Source organism: Pogona vitticeps, chromosome 1, assembly GCF_051106095.1.
Source record: "Pogona vitticeps strain Pit_001003342236 chromosome 1, PviZW2.1, whole genome shotgun sequence".
NCBI classification, from domain to species: Eukaryota; Metazoa; Chordata; class Lepidosauria; order Squamata; family Agamidae; genus Pogona; species Pogona vitticeps.
Window position 1 is genome coordinate 210,034,608 of NC_135783.1, and position 22,136 is coordinate 210,056,743.

At 41.4% G+C, this 22,136-nt stretch overlaps 1 protein-coding gene and 1 long non-coding RNA gene across 4 annotated transcripts in view; one reads left to right on the top strand and one right to left on the bottom strand.

Moving 5' to 3' along the window:
- Nucleotides 1-4,225: 4,225 nt before the first annotated feature.
- On the bottom strand, nucleotides 4,226-9,038 carry LOC140702505 (uncharacterized). Its single transcript, XR_012081691.2, has 2 exons — nucleotides 8,501-9,038; nucleotides 4,226-8,380 (listed from the first exon to the last, which is right to left on the bottom strand). It is a non-coding gene; the product is annotated as an uncharacterized LOC140702505 (long non-coding RNA).
- A 103-nt stretch (nucleotides 9,039-9,141) lies between these two features.
- RBMS1 (RNA binding motif single stranded interacting protein 1) overlaps nucleotides 9,142-22,136 on the top strand; it is a 187,296-nt gene continuing 174,301 nt past the window's right edge. The window contains exon 1 of one of the 3 annotated variants that reach the window (XM_020798368.3): nucleotides 9,142-9,724. In XM_020798368.3, coding sequence (XP_020654027.1) covers nucleotides 9,650-9,724 — 75 coding nt within the window. In that variant the 5' untranslated portion in view covers nucleotides 9,142-9,649. The remainder of the gene's footprint in view (nucleotides 9,725-22,136) is intronic. The other 2 variants (XM_020798370.3, XM_020798369.3) reach the window with 2 other exon arrangements.

The following is a 22,136-nucleotide window of genomic DNA, read 5'->3' on the forward strand; positions in this document are numbered from 1 at the left end:
CATAGGTCATAGCAAACAAACAAAGAAAATGAGCAGCTGATGGTCCAGATGGGAAAACTGTGAGCTGTGGCTTTCCATCAATCTAGATGCTTTGCTTGATTCAGAATTTGCTATACTTATCCATGTAATGTAGATTGGTCATGATTAAGTGAAGCCCCTCTGATCTGGATGGGTCTCAAGTTGCAAACACAATTGTGTGCTGTCAGCTTGGAACCGACTTATAGTGACCCTAATAGGATTTTTAAAGTAAGCGAGATATTTAAGGAGTGGTTTCACTAGTTCCATCCCAACATACACACATATGAGTTTCTGTGGCTGACTGGGAATTCATACCCGGTTTTCCTGAGTTATAGTCCATCATCCTATCCACTACATCACACTAGGCGCTGCAACTACAGGCAGCCACTGAATGAGTGGGGGCTTAGTGAGTCTACATCTATGTAAGTTCAATTTGTTCAATGGGCTACTCTAGTTGCAATTTACTACTATATTTCAGCCACTATTTCTTGTTCTTCATAAGAGTAATCAACAAGCAGTGAGCTAAATTTATTAGTCAACATCACCACAGTGATAACACAACTATAAAACCTCAAATTAATCAAGATATTCAAGCAGCAATCTACTGAAACTATAAGCCTGGCCAAAGAATTGCATTATCTGGTAATACCTTCCTTGTATTTGGGGCAACCCTCAATGACTATATGCTAAACAAAGTGTACAGAATGCAATAGCTAGACCAAATACACAGTCCCTCCCTCCCTCCCTCCCTCCCTCCCTCCCTCTCTCTCTCTCTCTCTCTCTCTCTCTCTCTGTGTGTGTGTGTGCAAACACACACACACACACACACACACACAAACATATGTATCTCACCAGGCTTCTAGCTTTCTGACATATTTTAGGTTCATGCTGTATTCTGTGGATTGAAGAAGTAGACGATTAAATAAAATTACACTTGTCTAAACAAGGTCTTTTGGAGCAGGCTTTTATTGGCTAAATAGGGTTGCTTAGGGTTGGGTAGTGGTGTGGTATGCCATTTGGTGCAATCCTAGCATCCTGGAACTCACATGACCCTATTTGAGCTGGTTCCTTCTTCTGGGAATTTCCAATACTGTGTAGTGCCTTAAGAAGAGAGCCATTTCAGGATCTTGGTAAATTCAACATCTCCTCTGCTATTCTGTGGAGGGGTATGGGAACTTAAAAATATATTTTAGACTCTATTAGAGCAATGCAGGTGTGCTGCATGGCTTTACAAAATTAAATTGAAAACTTCCTCCCAGAAACAGGAGACTGGAGAGGGCAATAAGGGGCATGATTTGGCCGTGGGCAGGTTCTTGACTGCACCTTTAAGACTAACCAAAGAGAAGAAAAATATTGCCCCTCATTTCCCTCAATTTTTTAAAAAAAGTCATGAGGCACTACTACACTGCCCTAATAGTCTTTTTTTTTTTAAATCCTCTGCCCCTCCACAAAGTAGCAGAAGATGTGTTTAATTTGCCAATATCCTGAAGTGGCTCTCATCCTATGCCACTTCATGATACCAGAAATTGAGAGTGGAAGGAGACAATTGATAGCCAAAGGCTTGCTTTGGTTCCTTTCAAGCAACTGCACATGCTAGAGATGAACCAAAAAAGAGTGATTCTGCCCACATGAAAACAGTAGAAGCCCCTAACAGGAATCAAAAAAGGTGCAGATATGAATGCTCTGTGGATGGACTGGTTTGCTCCCGCAATTACGTCATGTGATCACCAGAAAAAAGGAGTGAACCAACCCATTCCTATAGTCCTTGCATCCAGCAAGTAAAAGAAATGGGGTACTGCATTGAATATTCATGTTCATTGTATGTGGCTACAATCCCATATACATCTGAGAATAAGTTCCATGGAATTTAGCTGGATTTACTTCTGAACAGACATGTGTAGGATTGCACTGTCGGTTAACCTGCCATGCTTCCATCTGTCACAATACTCATTCTGTTCTCCATCCCAGCACATTCTCAGGCTTCCAAGGAGGCTTAGTCCTCATTTGCATAGTTTGGGGGCTCCTCCCACATATGTACCCCCTAAATAAATAGTTTGCAAATCTTTTAAAATGCAGCCTGGATCCTTGTAGATATAGATGATGCCATTGTGGCTGTAAAGAGTATTCCCAGTCACTTCTGAGCATCAGAAGCTGAGGAAACAAATGGACCTCACAGGAAATGTTTTGTGTACGCCTGGGGCAAAGAGCTTTCAAGTCTTCTCTTTCTTAAGAGACTGAGGGGCGGGGGACACCGGCTGCTGAGACAGTGAATGACAGATAGTGTGGTTTTTTAAATCTCTTTGTCTCTTTTGAGTGACAGCACTTGTCCATTGTGGTTCATGGGGTGGAAGGCAGAGCAGCCACAGGTGGGTAGAGCTTGCAATGACAATCAGAACCATAGGAAAAAATGAGCATTCCTTCTCTCATACTCTTTCTCCATCACCTTGTTCTCTCTCTCTCTCTCACACACACACACACACAAATACACAAGCGGAGGTTGGCGGACAGGCAAGGAGGCACACATTCTCTCATACACAGAGATGCAGGCATCTCTCAGACACTACTTCATCCTCTACACAGTTCATTTTTGCCAACATTCAGCTGAGGAGCAATAAAATGCACCTTGCCCTCCAATTAAAATGTTCATACCTGCTTCTCCTTCCTTCTCTGCCTGGCTTCAAAGCTGAATATTTGATTTGGTCCCTTACCTTTGTCCTCTCATTTTACCCTCTCTCCAAATATGATAATCATAGAATCATAGAAAAGTGAAGTTGGAAGGGGCCTACAAGGCCATCAAGTCCAACCCGCTGCTCAATGCAGGAATACAATCAAAGCATATCAGGTGATTATCTAAGGTTTTTTAAATGCCTTCAGTGTTGGAGCACTCACCAACTCCCAAGGTAACTGGTTCCACTGTTGTACTGCTCTAACAGTTAGGAGGTTTTTCCAAAATCTGGCTTCCTTTAATTTAAGCCCATTGTTGCGTGTCCTGCACTCTGGGATGATCGAAAACAGATCTTGCCCCTCCTCTGTATGACAGCCTTTCAAATATTTGAAAAGTGTTATTGTATCTCCCCTCAGCCTTTTTTTTTCAAGGCCAAACATGTCCAGTTCTTTCAGCCTTTCCTCAAAAGGCTTGGTTTCCAGCCCCCTGATCATCCTTGTTGCCCTCCTCTGAACTTGTTCCAATTTGTCAGCATTCTTTTTGAAGGGTGGTGTCCAGAATAATAAGGCTAGGAGTTTGGTAAGAGGGGAGGACAAGCAAGCCCTGATCCTTTGCTTCTGGTAAGGAGTCTGGCAGAAGTTGGCTGGCTAGGGTTAACCAGAGCCTGAGATGAGGCAGTTCCCCATTTGAACTGGAATTGAAAGAATATAGGATAGTAGTAGTAGTGATTATTATAACAGTTATTACTATTATTATTATGCATGCTATTATCCACATCAGAAGAGACAAATTCTCAGAAGGCAGTAACTGTGACCTCATTAAGGGACAGTTTACTCAATGTTTAAAGGAGCACAAAAATTACATATATATCTAGTCGTCCACAAAAATCTCAATATAAACCACAAGGAATTTAAATTATTATTCAGGAAACAAGTTCTTTGATAGAGTGAAGGCAGTATTCAAAATAGAACTTGATACGAAAGGGGGAAAAACTTACTTCTATTAATAGCTTGGCAAACTCTTTATTAACATACTTTTGGAACTCTGGACTGGAAGGACAGTGATCTTGATCATTTAAATAGGAAAAACCAATATGGAGCACCTTTATTTCTCACAGAGTATGAGCCAGCTTGGGCTTGTCAACCTCAGGAATCTCTGTGTAGGTCAAACAAACTGTAGAACTGCTTCCATGGAAGCATGGTTCCACTTCACCATATGATACTAGAGAACGATAAAGGACTAACAGTATTACAACTTACAAGTGAGAACCAACCTACATTATGAAACCCCCACAGTATAGAGATGTATGACTTGAGTAATCATTTCAAAGACAGCAGGCCAGTTACTTTTAGGACGATAACGTTGATAAACAGCAAACCTGTGGCTCAAATTAGGTCATTTCAGTCTGAGGGATTCATATCCAGGTTATTTGCACTAGATACTATCAGAAAAATAATTTTGAAGCAGGGTCCTCCACATTATAAATTCCAGCCACTTCCAGTTTTAGAAAATGAAGCTGCAGACTATACTGAGACAAGCAAGTTATCACAGATAAAACAGTTGATTTTAATAAGCTGGACATTATATTTCTGGATAAGCAACAAAGAAAACATTGTATAAACAGACTTGTATAGAAGTAGAATTTCCATCAACAAGCAACTTCAAAAATACAGATAGTACAAAATACCAAACATTAAAGCAAAGAACTGAAAGAATATGGAAGCAAGATAAGATCTTCCCCCACCCCCCTAATTACAGCAACAGGAGTAGTTCTGCATCTTTAGCTACAAATTTAAAACAGTTGCCAACAGCACTAATTTGCTTCTTGACATCCAAAAAGCAATGATTTTGCAAGCATGTTATCTTACCTGCAAATTTTTGAGGCTGACCCTTTGGTTCACCTCATGTACCATCAATGCTGAGAAATAAGAAGTGCAAAATAATAATCAGAATTTTGTAATCGGAAAATTCATAAGGATTGCTGAAGAATCTTCAGAATCATGTTAACTTTCATGTTCATAACCATGGACAGATAAAGTGGCTCATGAAGTCATACAGATTGCCACAGTACATCTGAGAATAAGAGCCTGCTCACATGTGCATTTGTCCCACTGTTTGGTGTGCTGATCGGTCAAGTTGGTCCACTCTTTTTTTCTGGCATCCACACTTGGACATTGTTGGAGTTGACCAATCTCTTCAAACCTGCAGTTTTTTGAATTCTGGTACTGGGGTTCTCCTATTTCGGTGTGGGTTGAAGGGCTCCAGTTTAGTTCATTCCTAGTGAGTGTGGTCACATGGAACAGACTAAACAAGAGCTTTGCAGCTCCTTCCAATGTCAATGTCTGGTATTCTGAAGTGGCTTACAAGCTGCTTAAGGATACCTGAAACTGAACACTTCCCCTGATCATCTGTGGACGGCCAGGGGAAGTGAATTTTTCATTTTCTCTGCTAGATCATCACTGATGTGATTAATCACTTTGATTACTTTTTTTCTTCACTTCTTGGTGTAATGTCAATTGAAACTGCAGCTCTGAGCAGATTCTTGACCAGCAATACACAGACCGGCAAAGAAAAATATTTTTTTAAAAAATTGACTGAAGTGATTCATTGCATCAATGACAATCTAGCACACATAAAAAATAATTTCACTTCCCTCTGCAGATGATCAATGAAAGCCTTTAATGATCCAACCTGCACCAAAATCGCCAGTCTGGACTGGCCCTACGTATCATTGAGCCTCAATGTAGATATGCAGTGAACTGTACTATTAGCCTGTTCATACAAATCACTTTATTACTATTACTATTACTATTATTATTACAGTGGGACCCCACTGTATTATTATCATTACAGTATTGATGGTGTTTTTATTATTATTATTATTATTATTATTATTATTATTATTATTATTATTATTATTATTATTATTATTATTATTATTATTATTATTATTATTATTATTATTATTATCCTTTTCCTCTACTACAGGATGACAGACATCATCCTGGCTATCCAAAGGGACACAAACTTTGGAAGAAAATTAGTAAACAGTGAAAATGGGTTGCATCCAAACCAGTTAAAGAGTCATTTTGACAGTATTTAAACCAGAAATTTTCTCCCAAGCCTAAATTATCTCATTTTTGTTCCTCCTTCATCTTTACCCCCTTTCCTCGAGTATGCCATTTCCTTCTTATCTTGTTGGCTTGCATGCTTTAAGCATGAAGTCAAGTTTAATTTATTTTGATATAATTACTGTACCTTACAGAGCCTAGTTGTTCATGTATAGCATTTACTAACATTATCACTATCATTATCATCTTCATTAGCCTTATGTGGGTTGCCACTACTCTGCTACATGGCAGAGAAGTATACTAATAAAAGAGATCTTATTATTCCTGTCATTTACTTACAGATACAATGACACTGGAAAGGAGCCACTATATTATTAGAACTACCCCACTGATTAAGTTAATATACTAAAACGTAAAACAAAACAAAATAAAAAGATAATCAATATACATAAATGCAACTTGGAGAATTCTTTTGTAAAAAAAACTATCATAAAGGGAAAGTGATGTCTATCTGTAAATATAAAAAATATATACTGCACAATTACTAACAAACCAGTATTATGTATTTGGTTTGCTAGTAAGTTGCGTTGGATAGTTTTAAAGCTGAAGCTAGAATTCGTGATGCTATAATTGCAAGAATGCTGAACATTTTTGGTTTACTTGGTTTACAATAGTGCTGCAGGACTTATCCTAATATTTACATGACATTATACACACTGCAAAATCATGTTGTCTGATGTATCATGAAGTTGTTTGGCCATACAAAAACACTATCTGTATTTCACAGTTACCAGTTTTCTCATTAATAACTATAGAAAGTATTAGCTGGATACACTTGTCTATACAGAACAAGAACTTGAAAGGCAATTGATCTCCTTGAACCAAAATCATTTCATACATTTGCCTGTGAATCAAAGAGATCATGCAGCACGGAAGGTTGTGTCCTACATTTGCTTCTACCAAAATCATCCACGGGAGCAATGCAGTCCTACATTTTCCTAGTAAATTTACTTTTTGGCTAGTCTAGCAATTGCAGAGCTCCACCAAATTCATGGGAATATATACTACATATTTACCCAAAATACTAATGTTACAGTAGTAGGAACATTCATGGTAGGTATGCTCCTAGTACAGACAGTGCATGGACTGAGCGTTTTTTGGGGGGGGGGGAGTTAAACCTACAATTTTGGGCACGACATATCTCCTACACAGCTTCTGGACTCATTGCTCTGCCTAGACTTCTAAAGAGTTGCAGCAATTAAAAGTTCTACCCACCCTGTGTGGCCACAATCTTTCTCCTGGATTGACATCTAACAGTTCTCTGCGGCATCCACTCACTTTTGTCTCTCTCAGCTCTTCTTCATGTCATGCCTAAGCTCTCATAATACCTCAATGTGGAGAAAGTATTCTTATTTTTCTTGCTTGCCTGTTTAAAGTGTATCTCACCTTTCAGCAGTGCCTCCAGAATTCACAAAAGCAGAATAAGATAAAAAATATCAAGTGAAAATATCACAGTATGTGTTCTTAAATATTTCATCACCATAACTGTTGCTGTTCTCTAGACCTTCCCCACAGCCCAGTTTGGCACATGCATAGTGAGAAGTAAGCCTCACGGAGCTTAATATGGCTTACACTCATGTGCACAGACGTTTTCACTTCCAAAAAGGTGCCTGCCTTTTTCTCTCTTCGGCTTTCAGCACCCCAAATGTTGATGACATGTCAGCTGAGGCCTCTCTGTTATTGCATTCTTTGTTAAATCTCTTTAAAGAGACACAGACCTTTGTTTCAGCACTACACACTGACACATAGGAAAGGCTCCTCTCCTTACTCTCTTATTCCAGGAGAGAGGCTATTGCAGTTAGGTGGGTAGGGATGACTAGATCAGGAGGACCAACTCTAAAACTGGGGTCTGCATAAGGGGCATTGGTAAGAGATGCAGTTTGGGAGGCATGTTTTGCACATGTTTGCTTGGTGTAGTCAGAGAGAAAAAACTGGAACGCTGACGGCCAGAGAGATGTGAACATTTCAGAACCGGAAGCAACATTAATTCACACGATCTTTGACTGCATTGCCCCAGGGATGTCCTTAAGGTTATAGTGGCAAATACAGCCAAGGAAGAATCCTGACGGGGAGTAAATTCAAGCGAGGGCGGGAGAGTAGTTATATTGCAGCTTGCACATCACTGCACACTCGTGAACTTCCTGTGAATTTAACTTGGGGAATTCGTTGGAAGAACCCCTCTGACAACAACACTAAATGCTTGGGTGTCTCCTCTTCTGCTCCACGGATCCCATTCAAGTACGTTTGAAGATTCCCTTGTCCAAGGAGAAGAGGCAGGCTCTCTCTCTCTCTCTCACACACACACACACACACACACACACAAACAACACACATGTTCAACAGCAGACGAGCTGCACCGCCATATCCTCCGTAAGTTTAAAGGAAGAACAAGAAGGCCCCGCCAAGTCCCCCGGAATGACACACGAAGGGCAGGAATGGCTCCCAGGAAAGCAGCCCGCTCAGGATCCGTGCGCAGCCTTGGAACCAGAGAAGCCGACGCAAGAGACGACAGACACAGGAGCTCTCTTCAAGGCAAGGGTGATTTCCCACTCTCCTTGTTTTCAAACTTCCACCCGGACCAATAAATAAATAAATAAATAAATAAATAAATAAATAAATAAATAAATAAATAAATAAATAAAGTGCTAACGCAGCATTATTCGAAGGGAAATGCCCGGAGTCAGACCTCTGTTTCAGTGCCTCCCGTGGAGAGGCGAATCCAAGCCGACGAGTTCCCTCACGGACCTGTCTCTCGCCTTTTGCTCTTTGGCTGGCTGGCTGGCTGGCTGTCTCTCAGACCTGCTCCTTCCTCCAGCGACGACCACGGCCACTTTCCTCTGGCAGAGCTCGCTGGACTCCCAGCCCCTGCTGCTTCTCCCAAGCCTATAGCGGTGGCACCCGCGGTCCCACCTCTCCAGCCCTGCTAGGAACCAGGCGCCGCCCCTTGTCCTCCCCGCGCGCCTCTCTCCTCCTCGCCCTTTCTCCCCCCCTTCTCACACACACACACACACACACACACACACACACACACACACACACACACACAGAGAGAGAGCTCGGCTTCTCCTGTCTCTCTCTGGTTCCGCTCCCCCCCCTCTCTTTCTCTCCTGCCGCCCCTGGCACCGAGCGTTGCCGCAGCCGCAGTTCGCACTTGGCTCCTTTCTTACGCCAAGGGGCTCTCGGCGTTGGTGAGGCGCGGTGGCACCAGGAGTGGCGGCAGCTGCTGCTGCTGCTGCTGCGCCGTCGTCGTCGTCGTTGTGCCCGGGCTGCGTGAGGGGAAACTCCTGGCGGGGGGTGGTGGTGGCGGGAGGGCGCGCGCGCGCGCCCCCGCCTCCCCGCGCGCCCCCGCGCACTCACGCGAGTCAGCAAAAGAGAGCGCGAGCGAGCGGGCGGGCGGGCAGGCAAGGCAGGCGAGAGTGCTCTTGTCCTTGGTGCCCTCTGCAGCCTCTCTCTCTCTCTCTCTCTCTCTCTCTGCTTTTTTATTTTGCTGCCGCCGCCGCCGCCGCCGCCGCCTTTGAGTGCCGAAGGAGAAAGCGGTTGTTTTTGAAGGGGTGTCTCTGTGTGGGTGTTTCTCTCTTTTTGAGGAAGGAAGGAAAGAAGGAAGGCAGACCGACCGCAGCGCAGCAAGTTCGGCCGTGAAGAAAGAAGCCAAGCCAAGGGGGAGATTTGGGAGGAGAGCGGGCGAGCAAGGGCTCGCGCACAAGAAGAGGAGAGAGAGAGAGAGAGCTAGAGCGAGCGAGCCCCCTCCCTTTCTCCTTCTCTTTCCTCCCCCCCTCCTCCCCTTGTCAAGTGCCCTCCCTCATCCCTGCGCTGCGGGCTCCCTTATTCCAGCTTCATGGGCAAAGTGTGGAAACAGCAGATGTACCCCCAGTACACCACCTACTACTACCCGCAGTATCTGCAGGCTAAGGTATGCTACTACCGCCGGGTTTTGGGTGTGTGTGTGTGTCTGTGTGTGTTTGTTTGGATATACTCGCCTCCTGTCCTCGCCCGGGAAAAGGGCACGGGAGGGGGGAGGAGGAGGCAGGGCAGGGCAGGGCTGGGTTGCAGTTTGCAGGGCTGCTAACTATAGTCGGGGGGAGGAGGAGGAGGAGGAACGGGGGAGGGGAGGAAGAAAGGGGGGGTCCAGAGGCGGGGAGGGAGGGGGCATCGGGTTACAGCCGCTCGATCGCTCTCGCACGCACGCACACACGCACACACACACGCACACACTGACACCCAAAAGAGACTGTAGGCTCGTTCTGACTCTGCCGCCAATGTTCCCTCTCAGAATGAGAGAGTGTGGCTGTTTCTCCGTCTGTCTGTCTGTGTGTGTGTGTGTGTGTGTGTTTGCGTGTTCGGGAGAGAAAGAAAGGGAGCAATGGGGCAGGCGTTCCAGCTGACGCTGCCTGGGACTGAGCTACCGAGCCGCCTCCGGTGCCCTTCGCTTGCCCATGTTCTCGCTGTCATCTCGCAGCCTTTCTTTCCCTTTCCCCTGACTCTTCCTGACACGCTCCCCTCGGCTTCTCCCTCCTCATCTCCATGCCTCCCCTCCCCTCCCCCCAACCTTCCTTCCTTCCTTCCTTCTTTCCTTCCTTCGTCCGGAGACCATTCGATTCCTTCCCCCCCCCACCTCCTTCCAAGACCTACCCTCTCAGCTACAGTCCCTCACTCCCTTCCCCCAGTGTTACATGGAGATCAGTGCAGTGATGGGCAGTTCATTGCTCCTGGGATTTGGGGCTTCTCTGGGGAACTGAGCGAAGCCTTCCTGCCTCTGCTCCTTACCGCTTTATTCTCTGCATTCTCTGCAGAAACGTTTAACCAGCAATTTATTGCCCTCCCCTCCCTCACACCCCCCCATAACTGCATCACAACTTTCAACTAATCTGAAGATACTTTTAACTCTGCAGATGCCTGGATTTTATTTTCAAATGCTTCTTTGTAAAAAAAAAAACAACAACCCACATGCACATTTCAAAGTTTGCTTTTAGAAAATGAAAAATGTGTGATGGAGTATTTGAAGTCAAATTGGTCACTGGGATCTGCGGCTTACATTTCAATGAAATCTCGGCTTATCTCTCCTTTTCTCTGCATTATCAAAAGAGGAAGTAGTGGTGACAGTGGTCAAGGAAAACTTACAAGTAAAAGAGTGCCTTGAAGATTGTTTGGCTGAAGACAGATTTGTAGTTCCATTTGTTTTTGTTCAGGTGCATTTGGCATCTTGTGCAAATATCTGTGGATGTCCCTGAAATCTCAAAGACCGGTCAGTATCACTGCTCTAGAGACATTATGCTGCAAAGTGCCAGATGCAGGGCTGGTTGCATCAACTGTCTGGAATATCTGGAATCCTAAATGTTTGCCAGCTACCAGCCTTGTACAACACTTAGCATTGTCTTTATGAACAGCTTGTATTATGGCTTTCACATTAATATTGTGAGTGTCTGAAAGCTGGTGAAAGTGAGAATGCACATGTGAACAGTGACTGTCTCAGTCAAAATTATACATTTTTCTGGTATCTTAGCTATGCACTGGTATGCATCTAGATGTAATTATCAACAGTTGAAAGATATATCTCCAAAAAGGAGGGAAATTATTCTCCCTTCTCAAACATTCAGGAAATTCATCTTTGGCAATCAGCAGTCTTCAGATTTGTACATAGGTTTAAAATGTTCTTACCCTTTTTTACAGTTATGTAGGGAGTATCTTGGTTGTGTAAGAAGAAAGCAACACAAACCTTCCTCTGTCTTGTCTGCAATTTATTAAGTGGAACAATCACCAGGTTGTGTGAAGGAGGCAAAACTGCTGAGTCTGTGACAAGGAGGAATGAGCAGGAACTCTCACCTGTCCTTGCAATTACATGTGCCTCTTTATGGATCCCCTGGCCTCCTGTCATGAAAACTTCGGAGCTTTGGCTTATCTTTGGTTCTGGTGTTTTTAGCAATATATGAACATATTTCCTTTGAGCTTTGGCTAATTTGCATTTGTGTCTTAGAAATTATATTGTTCCACGTCAAACTGTGAATAGCCACATTTCATTAAAAATAATCTCAAGTTTTACTAAGCAACTTTCATCAAATGTAATCTCAAGGGTTTTTTTAAAAAAATGCTTTAGGATTTTACTGACCTTGAAGTGAAGCAACTGTGCCAACTGTGATAGGGTCATTGTATAAAAACTCTTATATTGATGATTCAGTTCTTTACTTTTAGGATGTATATAAGATAATACATGCTTTGATGGCAAAGGGTCCTGCTTCCATGTGATGATGGTATAGGCTAGCAGCCTCCATGGAATCTACAGTATTCTTTATTATTTTGACAATACAGAATGGAAGCCTAGAGGGCAGTGGGTTTTTTAAAAACAAAAAACAAAAAAACACCCACTTTTCAACACATAATGCTATGAATAATAAATAAATAAGCTCAGGTGGAGACAAACAGGTTTGCACAAAAATATTTACCTGAGCTATTTTTGTATGCCATGAATAATAAAGAAACCAGGTGCATAATATTTTAATACAGCTAATGCAGTCCTTCTTGCCTTTTTGCCCTGTAAATAATTGAAGAGAGAGAGATACACAGTAATAAGCTTGCAGTTGTAATTAGGATATGATCTCGAGAAAAGCCTTAAGGACCATCTTCTGAAACTGTGCTTCCTGTATAAAGCATTTAATATTGATTTATATTATAGTCAGTGACAGCTTCAAAACATGTCTTGCAGTCATTCCTATAAAATTATAGTTTGAAATTACATTAATCTTCATCTCCTTGTTTCATAAAAGAGGCCCACACATCCATTTGACCTACATATGTGAACTGTTAGATTTGATGATTGTATCAAAATTTCCTGTTTCAGTGGCATCTTGTTGTTGGATGTTTTAAGGGAGGCATGGGACGAAAAGCAAATTGGAGATGCAGTTGAGAAAGGTCAGATTGCTCCTTTCATATAATGTCGTGGGATAAGAAAGCAATTTCTTTCCCCTCGGGCAAATCTGGACTGTACATGTGGGCAGATGGTTTTTGTCTGCAAAAGTTCATGTCTAATGTAGTTTAGCTTGAAAAGTGTAGTTTTACCCAAACATGTTATTACTATTGTAATTCAAATAGCTTGGGACAACAACAAAAGAGGTAGCTTAATGTAATAAAAACTTTAAAAGCAGATCCAAGTAAAGATTGCATAGGTTCGTATCCAGTTGATATCACTTCTTGAGGTACCATTGGTTTCCATCTGTGACTCAAAGTGGGAGGAGATTCTCTCCTCTGCCCCCAAACCTTCCCATGCCATTCACACATGGTTCTATAGAGCAGCCATTCTCAGTGGGGCCCATTTTGTATTGTATCTATGGCTGTGGCAAAAAAAAGAGTTGAGAATGGCTGCTATGTGGTGCCTCTATCCTCTGGAGCAGTTTTTTTTTGTGTGGGTAGAGCTCAAGAGCAAAAATGATATCTGTTACAATTTCTTACTCATTGTTTCTCTCACCGAAATCCTTACCTGGATCAAACAAGTTTCTTTCAGGAGTGAAATCAACTGGATACAACCCACAGCAATTAAAAGCAAGTGAATCCACAACCTGTAGTCAATAGATGTGTGGAATCAGTAGAAAACAGCAAAAATTATAATTATAAGTTGCAAAAAAGAAAAACACAACTAATGGGATTCTAAAACATTCATATGCAGTGATTTAATGACTGTAAAAAGAGTTCTTCCAAATCCAATTGTATGAAGAAATTGAAATGACCCAATATCCATTTTTAATATCTCCATTGCAGCCAGCCATGAAACATATTAATTATTTCTACAATAGAATCTGAGATGGAAGCAAGAAATATCGTATGTTTTTGTGGTTCAGGGTTCCTCTCTCAACACTGAGATTATCCCGCCCCCCACAATAAGGGTGCAATGACTTTCTACAAAGTAAAAAAATTAGTCCTATATGGAACAGATTTTAAATAAGGGTTCTTCATTTATATGTGCAGTCCATTTACAGGTATTTTAAAATCTGTTTTGAAGAAGCAGAAAGATTTCACTGGTGAAATTTCACCAAGGTCTAATAGTCAGGTCTGAATTACCAAACAAGCTGAACTTGTCCCTAAAGCTTTGTGACTGAAGTCAGTAGGACTCAGCCTTAGTTGGATTCTGTACATACTGCTTATGTCATTATAAAATAAATGATCTGCTAAGCTTGTCTGACAATAAAACCGTGGTAATTATAGCTGTTTCATTGAGGTTCAGTCCATATTCATGTAGAATGCAGGCCATTTTTAAACACACACCAGTATTGTGCTAATATGCAATAGGTAGTATATAGTGCAAACACATGAATATAGAGATTAATGTCTTCTTGCATGCCTTTGAAGGTAGGACCCCTAACAGTAGTTGAAAACCATACAGAATAGATGCAAGTATACATCTCCAACTTAGCCCTGAGAGAGTAAGGATAGTTTTTCTTATTGTATCCTCTCTTTAACAAATTTATGACAAACATTCCACTGGACAACGTTGGCTAAGACCAACATTCTAATTTCAGCTCATAGTTTTAGAGATTTTGTATCTTTATTTTTCCATTTGTCTACAGATCATTGAGGATATATAAATTAAGGCTACCATTGTACAGTACAAGCTGTGTATAAACAAGACTAATATTTTGATGTGATGAATATGTTGAAATTAAAAGTTTATCATGTAGCACTTGGCTTTAGAATAAATAAGCACATAAAATCAAATCCACTTATTCCCTTTACTAGTACTTTTCTTGCTTAGTGAAACTGCTGGATGGGTTTGGGGTATAAAAGACTTTGGAACAGCAGGAATGAATTTTCTTCTAGACGGCTCATAAATATGCCTTAGTAACCTTTACATGTTGCATCAAAAATGCAAGAATTCTTTAAGGCGTAGGCTTCATGAATTTGATACTAAGATCCTATTAACATTTTTCAGGGACCAACTTATTTTGGCTATAATTTAGTGACTGCAAGCCAAGGCAAAGTAAACCTACTTTAAATGTGGTCTAACAACAGCTATAAGCATAATATTTAAAATAGTGAAAACAAGTATTAAAGGCAACTCAGAGTCCTGGGCTTTATTGCCCTAGGGATACAGCTATGTCAAAAATGTCAGTGGTTGCTCCAATCTGGAGATAGCCCACATCTGTATGTTCAGGCCGGTCTGAGGAATGAATAAATAAACACAATAATAAGAACATCAACAGCAACAATAATAATCCAAATAAATAAATCCAGTCTTCTCGTGAGAAGGAAGACTGTGCAATAAAATCTTCAACCAGCTGTCAGCCAAAGGATTTCATTCATAACCCATGTTCATGCCCCCAAAAAGTGTGTAGTTGTTTTCACATGCACCATAATTTTGAAAGCAGGTATATTTTCCTAGTGATGTAACAATAATGGGCAGAATTTCCCCCTACACCGATTCAAATCTGATAGGATTGCTCAGGCCCAAATAAAAGTGTTCCTTGCATCAGCTGTTGCCATGGACTCTATTGGGGCCTCGTCAGGGAGCAATGCCTGAAAAACCTCCTGCTTCCACAAATTCCACTGAAACCAGGGCTGTTGCAGAAATGTGTACTTCTGCTTCCAGAAAAGGAAACTTTCTTCTCCATCCGCATTCTGGCTTAGCATAGCTTTCAGCCCTTGCATATCAATCTAATGTACATATAACTGAGGTGAGAGCCCTCCTTCCCGTCCACCCCAACTGCTTTACTAAGGCTGGTTAGGCAGGCTTGTGTGGAAGGGTGGCTTGTCTGCTTCCCGGTTACTTCACTTGGTCCTTCTATTTCCTGGCATGAGTTGCTTCCTCGGACTTAAAGGGGTTCCGGCTAGCTTAGCAGCTCCATCAGGATAAAGAGCTCTGGCCTGCCAGCAACATGGTTCTTCCCCTTCTTGAGGTTTCTGTCTTGTTTTTGTTGTAAAAGACATCTGGCCACAAGTGTGAGTTAGAGATCTGCAGATGATGGGTCAGTTTCTTTCAGATTAGGTGGAAAGCTTTTTGCTAGGTGACTCAACTAACAGTGTGCCCGTTGTTTACTTGCTGTGGATTGAAACAACCCTGAGCTGAGCTTTGTTCTGCCACTTCTTCCTGGCAAATGCTTTGATTTTTCTTCCTCTCTGTTCCTCCTTTAACCTCACCCCACCCCATTCCCCCCTTTTCTGCCTTAAGGTGACAGGCTCTTTCAGTCTCAATGATCCTCAGCTATTTTGGTTTACCTTTCAGCCTGCCTTAACCGGTGTGTGCAAAGTATCCTCTTTGGTGATTGAGTTCAGAGGCTACTGTCCATGGTGGCTTCAGGGAGTTTGCCCACCCCACCCCCACTGCTTTCTGTGCTAATGGCCATTGAGTTTCACTGGTTCCTCACAAACAGTCAAATGGGAACAGGAAATACCGTGAACATTGCTGCTTTTCTTTTCAGAAGACTCCACTGCAGCTCAAAACTCACACTAGAACTGACTGCTCAGTTCTGTCTCCTCACTGTCTAAAGGAGGACTGAAAATCTAGGGTACCCAGATGGATAATCAGACTCTCTCCCCCCCCCCTTGCTTCTGTCTGAAAGGTCATGCCCAGGTCATCATTCTCTTCAATAGCACTTGCCTTAGGCTGCTTATTAGCCTTTCACTGATTTGTGTTATCGTTCACTAGTGTGTTTGTCTCTCTATCTCTCACCTAAGTGTTGCATATGTAGGAAGGTTAAGCCTGTCTGAAAGAATCTATAGGAAATGGTGCTTTCATCATGAAGATTGACTCCCTCTTTCATAAGCTGCCTAAAGTGGTCAATTTGAACAATTAAATAAATAAATAAATAAATAAATAAATAAATAAATAAATGGTATCATGCATCTGAAAATAAATGGCTGTAGCACTCATAATTAATTGTATCACAATATCACTAGTCTCAGAGTCCCTCTGTTTGTTTTCTAGTTTGTTTTGGCAAGATGGGGAAGGCACTCAGTGGTGCTCAAGCACAGTACATGGGCCAACTAGCCTTCTTGGCCCACCCATTTCTCTAGCATGTAAGCAATTTGCAAAATTGTTATCCTGCCAGATAGGGCAGCGATTCTGGGTAATTCTGCACCATATTGCTTGCCTGCCTGGCTCCTTAACATTAGTTTCTAGAAATTATTTTTAAAAACCCCAATAAGAAATGGAAACTATAACCTATGGCAACAAAAACAAAACTACATAAAAACAGATCTAAAGATTTTTTTTTAAAGCCTGAAAGAATAAAGAAGCCTTTGCCTTGTGCTGGAAAGATAAAAGTGCAGTTGGAAGGCAAGCCTCCCGCTAGAAGGACCGGCTCTTTTCTTTCATGGCAGGTATGAAGAAACCTTCAGTTTCTTCAGTTCTTTAGAAGAGCAGCATTGTCTCTTTGCCATCTATTTTCTGTTCTGGAACACAATAGCAGACTTTACATTTGCAGAATTATTGATAACATTTCTTCAACTACAGTAAATAAATCATTGATACATCAAAGTAAAAATGTTCCCCAATGGCTTTCAAATTCCCATTGGGCTTGCAGTGGGGAGTTGAGTGAAGCACAGAGGATGAGAACGAACAGAGCAATCGGCCATACAGTAGACCCTTGACTTACAGACGGCTTGACTTACAGACCTTTTGAGTTACAGACTTCTCTGGCCGCAAAATTTAGGTTTGACTTGCAGACTGAGAATTGACTTACAGACCAGAAAAAAACCAAAATGGAACAAAAACGGCCGGTTACGGGATTAATCGGTTTTCAATGCACTGTAGGTCAATGGAGACTTGACTTACAGACTTTTTGACTTGAGAACCGCCTTCCAATACGGATTAAGTTCTCAAGTCAAGACCCCACTGTATATTTATCAGGCTACAAATCAAGCCACATGATAATTAATAATTAATCGATATGTTAATGTTCTGTGAAGTTCCTATTGTGCCTATAGGGGCATGGTGGAGTGAGGCAAGGAGGATGACAACAGCAGCAGTCATACCTTAATTATTCAGCTTCAGAATGACAAATTCAAAAGAGATTTGTCCTGGTGAGCAGAATAGGCTCCAGTAACAAGTGGCTGCCTGTTTGCAACCAGTGTGCTGTCCCCAGTCCAGGTGCTGAGGAGATGCTGAGGAAGGAGCCTAGCACACAGAATGTTCTATTGGTACACCCACCGCCTTGTGTCTGATTGCTGTAAGAAACCAGTGGGTATGGCAAGTAAACCAGGATCTCAGGGTCAGAAGTAGTACAGAAGGAAGGTGATCCCAAACTGGTTTACCAAGTCCTTCTCCCCCAACCTAGAGCCAAACACCCTCTGCCAGGAGGGAGGTATAGCAGGAAAACCACTGGCACTGTGATTATGCATTCCTTCAAGCACCTCAAGCATCATGGTTCTGTATTTGGGCATAACTGGGATTCTCCAGCGGAAGGTTAGACTTCCGTTATGAAGCTACTTCACTCTCATTAAGGGGGCAAGTCAACTTCAGCTCCGACTTGTGTTCTTTCATGCATTTTCACCTAATAATAATGAGATGGCTAAACAGCATTTTGAATCTTTTATCTTAATGAACATACATGCTTTTTGAGAATGACAAGCTTTTCCCTTTTTAAAAGAAAATTATTTTTCCGAACAGTTCTGATTTATTGCATTAATTTTTATTGATGCAATATTGTTTCTGTTTGTTCCTCTAGCAGATAATTTTATACTACAAAGCAGAACACAAGTGCTTAAAACAAATACATAAAACAGAGACAGTCTGCCTGTCTGTCAACAAAGCAGTCAAAGAGATGCTTTCTAGAGTTGCTTGTCTCTAACACAGGTGACCTGAGAGACATCTCTGGTTGGTGCAAATTCTCTTGATGGTTAGACCTACAGATCTACAACACATTGCTGACAGACACATAGCAACCATGTTGTGGCAGGCAGTTGTACAGAGGTTTTGTATGGCATATTTGGTGTACAACCAGAGCAGCAGGGGTGCTCTCTGGGATTTGAGAGTGAGTTCCCCACCAGCTCAGTCTGTGAGCTGTCCCTTTGTTTGGGGAATGTGTCACATAATACTTCATGAAGAACATAAATACTCAATCCAGTATTTCAAAGGACTTTATGGTGTTGTGTGTTCCTTTGTTTATTCAGAGTATCTTGGCTTCTTCTAGCATTCAGACTGTTAATAGTTTCCCGTGAACTCAAAATGGAAACTGCACTCCAGAATAAGAATCCAGGCTCCTTATTGGTTTCTTGTTTTTACTTTTAAGCTCATGCATTCTTTTGATTGACTGCTAGCAGTTTAAACTACATTACTTCTGGGGCTAAAGAGGAGCTGTTATCACTGAACAATTACTTATATAAATGAGCTGCAAGCCTACACTGCTCGGATACAGACTTAATGGGCACAATCCAGTGTGTGCAAACTTAAACACAGATTTCAGTCTTTTGAAGACCATTGATTTCACTGGACTATGGCCCTTGCATTTAATATTGGTTGACTTAGATGGGGCTCATGGTGTCGTAATAATACAGTAATACTTCGTATTTATATGGCACATCTCCCACTAAAATCATCATCATCATCTCAAAACTGCAGAGCTGGAAAGGACCCTATGGATCATAGAGTCCAGCCCCTGTCAGGGAGGCATAGTGGAGAATTGAACTCTCAAACAAACCACTGAGCTATCCAGCAGTTATCTTGCACCAGAGTCCTGATGTGAATGACCAGGTTTGCTTCAAGAGTAAAGCGCAGGATCTGAAAAGGTTTGGAGAGTCCAACGTTTAAAAAGAGTGTGAAAAAGGCAGACTGTGCATTTCCAATATGACTGTATACGGAAAATGCAGTGGTGGTATGATTGGGAAGAGAAGGAGAGTGACAGGGATTTCACTACTACTGTGCAATCACAGTGCTTGCAGAGAAGGTCATTGCCAATTATCTCATGCAACTCTTTGTTCATTTAGCTGTTAGATTTAGCTGTTGCTGCAGTACTACCGTGTTTCCCCGAAAATAAGACAGGGTCTTATGTTAATTTTTGCTCCAAAATGCACTGGGGCTTCTTTTCAGGGGATTTTTTTCCCCATGTACAACATTTATTCAAATACGGTCATGTCATCTTGTTCTGGTTGCTGCGCAATGGTGGAAGGCAGGGTTTCACTGAACTGGGGCTTATTTTTGGGATAGGGCTTATATTATGAGCATCTTAAAAAATCATACTAGGGCTTATTTTCAGTTTAGGGCTTATTTTCAGGGACACAGGGTAGGTGGTGGTGAATAGCTTTAGTTGTTGATGATTCCCCTGGGTCTCTGCCTCTCAGTTTCCCATCAGTTTTCCCTTGTTAGAGTACTTTAGCAGAATGCACATTTGCCTTTATTTCAGTATGAAGCAGTGTGTTGTGTTTGAGTCTTGTGTGAATGTTAAACTGTCAAACTAATCCCCCCTGCCCTTATTGCTCTAAGGATTGTTAGGTGCACAGTTGTGCATTCAGCTGAATTCTGCTTAGAAGCATAGTAGTTTTATTTCACCAAACATATATATTATTATTATATTCAATATTTAATTTATATTGTTAATATGAAACAGCACTTTTCAGTACATCAGAGAATAAAATAAATGTTTATAGCTATTTTTGGTTTTCTAATGAACTTCAGCAGGAGCGCTGTCTACCCAAATTTCTGAATCAATTCAAATTCAAGTCTGAATCAAATCAGGTGTTGCTTTGGACCAAACTGTCTGAAGCATACAGTTTGCTTCTAAACTGAATAAACGGACCAGTGATCACTTTTACCCATCTTACGATGCAATAAAAAAAGCTTGCATCCTTTTTCAAGAGTTTGCATTATGGTTTGTTCTTTTTCAAAGAGTTATCTGAGTCTATCCAGAGCTCAGAATCCTCCCACCCCGCTTTTTAAAGTTATATATCAGCCATTTTTTGTTTTTTTGTTTTTGTTTTAATTCTGTATTTATAGTTGCTAAGAACATCATATTATTAATACACTGGGGGGGGTTGTTACCTGCAAATTAGTTTTTAGAACTACTGTACTTTTAAAATATCAGCACGTCCAAAAATAACTATAAACAATTCCCCCATAACGATGCAGATATAACATTACTTGTGTGCAAAAACGTGTTTTTAGTAATTTCATTATTTCGTAAAAAGAACATTGTTACCCTGATATCATCCTCAAAAGTAACACGTTACAGCTACTGTTGTCCCTTGTATGAAGTAATTCCCAAGCTTTGTTTCTGTTCCTCATGAGCTGATCTGTTAAGAGTGGCTAAAAATGAACTAGAAAAGGTGTGTCTGAAACCCACCTCTGTTCTTGCTGGATGGCCTTAGAAAATTCATTCTTTTTCAACCTCAGTTCTGTAGGCTACAGAATGGGAGGAAATAGTACTATAGGCTGTGTGTGAAATAGAATGTGTGTGGACATTTGAAAGTATTCCACATATGTTAAGTGTACAGTATAAACATTGCTAAACTGCAGCCATTTACATATTTCCAAAGGCCTGCAACCCATAAAGGAAAAGTCCACATACAAAACAGAGGAGCTGAGTGGCATTTCATTTTTCCCACATGTTCTGGGGCATTTCTGTGGCAGTCACAGAAGCTATGTGGCCAGAATCCAGGAAGAATCCATGGAGAACAAAACAGGAAGTAATAAATATCTGTTGTTTTGGAGGGCAAAGAACAGCAGCTGCAATTCATGCCTGACATACGAAACAGGAATCGGGAGGGAAACACAGAAATGAACAAAACAAAACAGTACAGGCACCACTTGACATATGGCTTTGTCACAAGGAAGGTTAATCTCAGATTTACTTTTTGAAAAACTCATACAAGGTTTTGCTTTGATAGACTGCTTGTTTAGCTAGAAAAGCAGCAGAACATCTATATGTTGTGAACTTGGCTACCCTTACCCAAAGAGGGCTCACATCCGGGTAGAGGGTTTGACAAAAGCAAACAATTCCAGCCTTCTTGTGAGAATTTTTCCTTACATGGAGTTCAGTCATAAATGTCTTGCTCAGTGTTATTTATTTATTTAATTAATTAATTTATACCCCGCCTATCTGGCCCACCGGACCACTCTAGGCGGCTTCCAAATATAAAATCAAATAATAAAACATAGACAAATACATAATAATCAAACAAGAACAGCAGTAAAGATAAAAAGGAAAAGTAAGAAAAAAAATCAAGAGTTGGCTGGAGGGAAGGCCTGAATAAACAGCCATGTTTTTAATTGGGTTTTTATCCCACACATATTGAGGGTTTCCTTATTCATTTCTACTATGTCAGAATTGGTGAGTTCATTAAGGCAAAAGAGTCAAAAGGTAATAAAAGATGCAGAAAGCGATATAAACGTTTGAACAGGGAGGAGA